The sequence below is a fragment of the Strongylocentrotus purpuratus genome, unplaced genomic scaffold, assembly GCF_000002235.5.
Source record: "Strongylocentrotus purpuratus isolate Spur 01 unplaced genomic scaffold, Spur_5.0 spur5_scaffold_15, whole genome shotgun sequence".
NCBI lineage: Eukaryota > Metazoa > Echinodermata > Echinoidea > Camarodonta > Strongylocentrotidae > Strongylocentrotus > Strongylocentrotus purpuratus.
The window spans coordinates 30700923-30708257 of record NW_022145600.1 but is presented as its reverse complement, the minus strand read 5'-3'; the positions used below and the strand labels follow the sequence as shown (position 1 = coordinate 30708257).

Here is a 7335-nt window from a genome sequence, read left to right as displayed (position 1 = left end):
TCAACCTCACAGCCCAGGCTTCTTTTGCAGTATTTCTAGCTTATTAACATGAACTTTGAACTTTGTCACGGTTGATGGTCCAAACAAATAAAATTTGCCCAGCTTCAGCTAGGCCCGTTGTTTGAATTTTGCGGTGATCCTCGTGCTCTGTTGTTTAGAACCAGTCAACTTCAACGTACATTCAAATCGAGAATAATAGGGGATTCCCCTGACGTCATGTGGCATTGCATTGCGGCTGACATGTTTGTGGAGGCAGTGCAGCTCAGACGTGTCTAAAATATCCTCGCTCTCTTCTCAAATTCGCGGAGCTGAATTATTATATCATAACGCCCACAGTTGTGATGATTGTAGATCTGTTGGATTTGCAAACTTCTACATCATCAGCACACAGGAGCTGGGTCAGCCGAAAGTGAAAGATCGTTTAGATATGTCGGCTGAATGAACCTGTCCTGGTTATTAACTCCAGCGCTCGCGCTCGTCGACCTAGACTGACACTCAAACTCCATTGTTACTGTGAATGTAAGTACATGGTGATGATGGTAACATGTTGTTCAGCGTAATTGCAGCTGCATGGATCACCTTTCTCCTTCTCCTACTCTTGTGTAATGTTGTTATTACTTGCTCTTCACTTCAGCCGAGGGTGGAGGATTGAGGTAGCAGCCTCAAGTATTCTATTTAAAAAAAAAGATCTTTGTACTGTAGGCCTACATTTAATTTGATTGGAAATAGATCTAGATCTAGGTCTAGAGGCATATATATATATATATGGAGGTCACTATTATTGATAATCATTGTTCAAAATCAAAAGATTTCGAAAATCTGATACCACAGTGGAAAGAGGATCCTAAAATTACATAAAGACAATCTAGACCTAGATCTAATATACTTTCTTTTAAATCGTGTTTGAAATTATGAAAATAAGGAGTGTCGTGGTCGAGTGGTTTAAGGCGCTTGACTTGGAGATGCGAAGGTCGAGGGTTCGAATCCCGACACGGCACTAATATCCTTTGGCAAGATATTAACCTGCAATTGCTTCTCTCCACCCAGGTGTTAAATGGGTACCAGGTAGGATGCGACTGTCATTGTTGGTCAAACAGTTTTTTGAGCGTCATGTAACGCCTGGCTGGAATGCTCCCCAGAGAGTGGAGATTGTGCACACATTGTGTGCGGGCAAGCACTAAATCGAATGACCTGGGTAATAGTATATTTGTAAAGCGCTTAGAGACATTTGTATTAAGCGCTATATAAAAATTAAATATTATTTATTATTGACGAAAGATCAGCAAATTTTGCTGTCGACTGTGGTCATTTAAAAAAATTTGAACTTACCGAGGAGGGTCTAGGAATCTTCATATTAGGAGAAGATGTCATCAAAATTCTAAATAAAAAGTGATACAAACGGATTACATTTTGCGGGGCAAATTATGCAATTATCTTATATTTGACGGATTACTTTGCGTTAATTAAAGTCTTGTTTTTCATTTTCAGTAAAGGTATGTCAAATTTTCTGTGTGTGTATTGGGGGCCGATGTGGGGGGGGGGGGGTCTCTGAAGGTATGTTAATATATATTTGATCATTGTCTCTTGATTTTTATTTTTTTTAACTTAAATTTATATATGTATCAGGTGCCTTCTATTGAACAAGCCTTATGCCCTTTTAAAGATCAGTTTTTGGGAACGCCCCCCTCTCAAAAATTGAAATTAAAGCTCTTATTACCAATCATATCCCAAGACGAAAATCCAATTGAATCCCCATTGAATGTCCCCATTGAATCCCAATTGAATACCAATTGGCAATTTGGAGTACATGGAAAGTGAAACAATGGGTAGGCCTACCTATTGAAACCAATTGGCAATTGGTTTAATGGGGACCAACTGGTAATTGGTTTTAATGGGGACTAATTGCCAATGGGTTCCAATAGGTACCCATTGTTTCACTTTCCATGTACTCCAAATTGCCAATTGGTATTCAATTTGGATTCAATGGGGACATTCAATGGGGAATCAATTGGTAAATCGATCCAGTTAGAAGAACCAGTGATAAACTGATACTTCCTAATCATTATCGACAACTGTCCACCAATTAGGCAATTCTAATCTCAATTGCATTAACTCCATCACATAGATTATTTGAAGTGCATTTAAGATTAACTTTTGAACAGATATAGGCTCGTACACACATATAAACATACATGTTGTTTCTTGGTTATAGAAATCAAATAATCAATATATCTATTGCTAAAACATGAATGTAATTGTAACATGATCGGACAAATAATCTATTGGTCAATATTAATTGCAGAAGGAAAATAGAAATCACAAAATTGATGTGCATTGTCATAATTTGCTTAACAAATCATGATAAATGTATTTTCTGTGACACATAATAAAGTATTATACAACACCTACGTGGATCCCTGTCATTTGATTGGAGGATTGTTGGTCACATGATATTCAATAGATGGTATATTGCACGGTCGTGCATTTTTGGTTATATGCGCCATGCATTTTTGGTTATATGCAGCCTGCGTACCTCTCTGCCGTGCGCGCGCGTATCCCTGCGTGTATCTGACGCGAAGGCAATCTGAATGTAATCGAGAAGGCTTGAATCCAACTTGAATTTATCTTTGATATAAGGAGTAAAGCATAATTTGTTGAGTAACGTTCTATTAGATCTTCTTCGATGTTGTATAAAACAAATAATGAATGTTTTTCATTCGTTCAATGGTGCGAATATTTTAATAAGACGCCTCGTTGAATAGAATGTTAATCTTTCAACTCATGAAAATATTCGCACTATTGAACTCATAACCATTCATTATTTGTATAATAATGAATATGCATGAGATACATAGATCGGTTGGTTTCTAATGGTTTCTATTGGTTTCTGTTAGTCCCATTGGGTAATATTGGTCTCATCGGTTTCTATTGGTCCTATTGGTCCTATTGGTTTCTATGGGTCCTATTGGTTTCTATTGGTTTCAATTGGCCCATTAATGGGATTTCAATTGGACCAATCGGCCCCATTAGACTTTAAAAGGTTTTCAATTGGTTTCAATTGGGCCAATTGAAATCCAACTTAAGGCCAATTGGTCCAGTTGAAACCAATTGAGGTCCCATTAAAGTCTAATGGGGCCGAGGCCAATGAGGCCAATTGAAACCATCTGAAGTCCTATTAAAGTCCCATTGAAACCTGTTAAAACATATTGAGACCAATTAAAACCAATTGGAACCACTTGAAACCAATTGGAACCAATTGAAACCAATTGAAAATTCAATTGGTGTTCAATTGGTTTCAATTGGATTTTCATCTTATGTGAAAGACTATGTTTTAAATAATACATGATGATACAAATTTTGCCGGGAAACCGCCTACTAATTGATTTGGTAAATTATTATATCTATCCGGACTGGAAAGATATAGGGTAGTCCCATATACATCTTTCTGTGTACACCCATAGGGAAGAAATGAGCCTGCCGCATACTCCTGCGTCAGACTTGCCGCAGATCTGCAGCAGACCTGCCGCAGACAGTCATCTTTTTCACATGCAAATTAGTTTTGCCGCAGACTTGCCGCAGACTTGCTGCAGACCTGCCGCATACTCTTTCAGTATGATGAAGAGTCTGCGGCAGGTCTGCTGCAGACTTGCCGCATACTCTTTCAGTATGATGAAGAGTCTGCGGCAGGTCTGCCGCAGACTTGCTGCAGACCTGCCGCATACTCTTTCAGTATGCCGCATACTCTTTCAGTATGATGAAGAGTCTGCGGCAGACCTGCCGCAGACTCTTCGTCATGAATATTCATATCTCATATAGACCTGCTGCAGACCTGCCGCATACTCTTTCATATCCAGTACGTGGCAATAAAGTATGCATGTAGAAGAACCAGTGATAAACTGATACTTCATAATCGATATTGGCAATATCGATATTACCAATTAGGTAATACCAATATGTACTGTATGTCGATATTACCAATTAGGTATATTCTATTCTCAATTGTATTAACTTCATCACATTGATCATTTGAAGTGTATTCAAGAGTAACATTTACACGTATACACATATACATTGTATATACTAAATATGTATATTGTTTCTTGGTTAGTAATCATAGTTTCTTGGTTAGTAATCAATATATCTATTGCTTAAACGTGAATGTAATTGTAACATGATCAGACAAAATAATCTATTGGTTAATAATGGCAAAAGAAAATAGAAATCACAAAAATGATGTGCATTGTCTTAATTTGCTTAACAAATCATGATAAATGTATTTTTCTGTCACACGTGTAAAGTAATAATGAATATGCATGAGATGATTGGTTTCAATTGGCCCTATTAGACTTTAATGGGATTTCCTGTGGCAGACCTGCCGCAGACTGTTCCTGTGGCGTACTGGTATGCGGCAAGTCTGGAGCAAAGTTTCGCCCTGCCGCAGATCTGCCGCAGATCTGCCGCAGACTGTTCCTGTGGCATACTAGTGTGCGGCAAGTCTGGAGCAAAGTTTCATCCTGCCGCAGATCTGCCGCAGACTGTTCCTGTGGCATACTAGTATGCGGCAAGTCTGCAGCAAAATTTCATCCTGCCGCAGATCTGCCGCGGACTGTTCCTGTGGCATACTGGTATGCGCCAAGTCTGCAGCAAAATTTCTTTCTGCCGCATACTTCGGCATACTCTTTGCCGCAGACTAAAAGTCTGCGGCAGGTCTGCGGCATACTTTTCACTTTCCTATGGGCAGTACTTGTAAGTTGTAACCTTACCAAGACTGGGCCAAATTTCTAGTCATTTTGATGATTCCAGAACCTTGCAGTACACACCAATACTTATATACTAGATGATCAACCTTTTCTGATCGATTCCACAACGTTTCTTTCACAATGAATCGCATGACCAGTACTGGTCTATACCTTTAAATGCTTAATGGATTAATGAAGAAGAGGGAACTTTCAAAATAATGGCTTTTCCCCCCTCTCCTTCTGCTTAGGAGCCTGAAGATCTACCGACACAATGGACTCCATCACTAAACCAGTTCTGTACGTTCATTCTTCAGTCAAGTGTGATATCTGCAGAGGACATCCTGCTCGACACTATTGTGGTCATGACGCTTGCAAAGAATACATGTACATCTGCGACAATTGCATCTCTGCTCATAACGCATACAAGGCACAACACAGGGACTTTCTGCAGAGTGTCGTAGTAAGTGAGGTGAAGAGTAAGTGTTACAAGCCTGGACATTCAGAGCGCCTTGCCGGTCACCTATGTGTCCCTTGCCAGAAACCTCTTTGTGATGATTGCTGTGATGACCATCATGAACGAGGGCATCCTTTCACTGAGATCCAGAGCGCTGTTGCTGCGATAAAGATCGAGATCAGTAAAAGCTTGGATCAACTAAAAGATCAAGTGAAACACAGTCAAGAAATGTGCGCTAATGCTTTAGACCTTGAGACAAGAGTGAATGACAAGTTTGATGCGTTAAGCAAGGAAGTGGAAACAAACATCGAGAATGTTTTGCAGCTGGTTGAGAATCATAGAAGCAATGTACTATGTGAACTTAAAGATGAAAGGCAGCAGCTGCTCAAGGATCTACGGCCTTCTATCACACCTTCTCAGGACCAAACAGCTGCATCTTCAGAAGTCATCTTTGTCGCACAAGAATTTATTAATTGCGGAGATGCAACAGAGATCTTATCAAAGCGTGATATGATACTACAGAGCACCAAGGAGGAAGTGGAGCGTGCAGGAATAAGTGATGAGTTATGCCTCAATCCTGTGAGGAGTAGAATGTCACGAATGAGTTTGGTTCCGGAGGTGAGAGCCTATGACGTGGGTCAGGTGAGATGCTTGTGGAAGCTGGTGTGTAGTGTTCCATTGAGTGAAGTGGGTAAAGCGGGTTCCTTTCTAGCGCCTCTTCCCAAAGGTGGCTTTGTTCTAGGAGCATCACACAATGTCTCTCAATCCCATACATCTGCAGCAGATCTGGTTTTTGCTCAGGAGCAGGTTGAAATGAGCCGCTATGATACCAAGCTTTCCATCTATGCAGATAACGGAAAGCTTATTAACACAAAGAACATTGAAATGCTCCTGGGAAATGGGTCATTAAGGGGAATCACTGTTCTTCCTTGCGGTGAAATCGCTGTTCTTGGAAAACACATCCAGATCTATGGCTTAGATTTAGAGTTTCTTCGTGACTTTAAACCAGTTGCAGGTCACGACTGGTATTCCATTGCTGTTGGGCCATCTGGCACACTCTTGGCTGGTGATTGTCTGAATGGCTGCATTGATTTTCTGTCCGCAGAAGGCCTGATTGATCACTCCATTTCATGTTCTGGTGTGAAACCTAGGCAGCTTCATGCTTTACCTACTGGAAATTTTGTCATCTCACAGCCAGGCATCGAGGACTCTGGACCTATCATCAAGATTCTGAACCCTGATGGCAGTGAAGCAGTGTCCCTATCAAACAATTCTTGGCAGTATGTATACTGTTCCGCAGACAACTGTGGTAGTCTTTACGTTGCTGATTTGAAAATAGTGCCGAGCAAAGAGGACATCGGAAATACTGATGCTCCAGGGGCAATTAAGGCAAGATTGACTTTTGACAAGTTTACTCAGCACGGGAAAAGAGAGGAAATCCTGAAAGATGAGATCATTGAAAATTGTTTATATATCAGCATTGCTGCTCAAAAGCATGGCAATCATGTAGCGCTGAGTTCTAAAGATAAGCTTTGGATATTTAAGTAGAATGAAGGGCACAACAGATTGGATACAAGCATGTACAAAGTGTCAAAAAAGGTAAAAAGAATGTGCTGAACCCCAAAGTAACAATTATTATTCAGAAATCCTTATCCCTTAATACCCAAATGACTATTGGGGTACCTCAGGACTCAATATTAGGACCATAAATTTTTATACATATTTGTTTCTAATAATCTTCAGTATAAACAAGCTTGTAACTAGAGGGGGGTGCGCTGGAAAAAACAGATTGTGAATTGATGGGCCAAGTCAAGCCACCTAAAAATACCTCATACCGTATGTCTTTTTGGTGTTCAAAATTGTACCCAAAAATTGATGTTCAGACATCCTCGCTCAGGTGATTCGAACCCTTGAAAGGGTCCACCTAATATAATGTCCGCACAAAATTGTCGACCCTGCCAACAAGCATCTCACTTTTCAGTGTGTCCCACCATGTACTTATGTGTTCAAATTGATTATCAAAATTGAGATTGATTTTTTTTCTTCTATGTTTCTATACTTTTCACATTTCTTAAGCAGATGTGTACTGCTGAAGGTAACTTTCACAGACTGCCTTTATCTGCTGCTTCTTGCAATCTTCCC

General features: G+C 40.0%; 1 protein-coding gene across 1 annotated transcript; it reads left to right on the top strand.

Annotated features, from left to right (window-relative positions):
• Positions 1 to 248: 248 nt before the first annotated feature.
• On the top strand, positions 249 to 7079 carry LOC105441785. Its single transcript, XM_011673251.2, has 2 exons — positions 249 to 519; positions 4988 to 7079. Exon 2 carries the CDS (start codon positions 5011 to 5013, stop codon positions 6739 to 6741), a length of 1731 nt encoding a protein of 576 aa, XP_011671553.2. The 5' UTR covers positions 249 to 519; positions 4988 to 5010; the 3' UTR covers positions 6742 to 7079.
• The last annotated feature ends 256 nt before the right edge of the window (positions 7080 to 7335 follow it).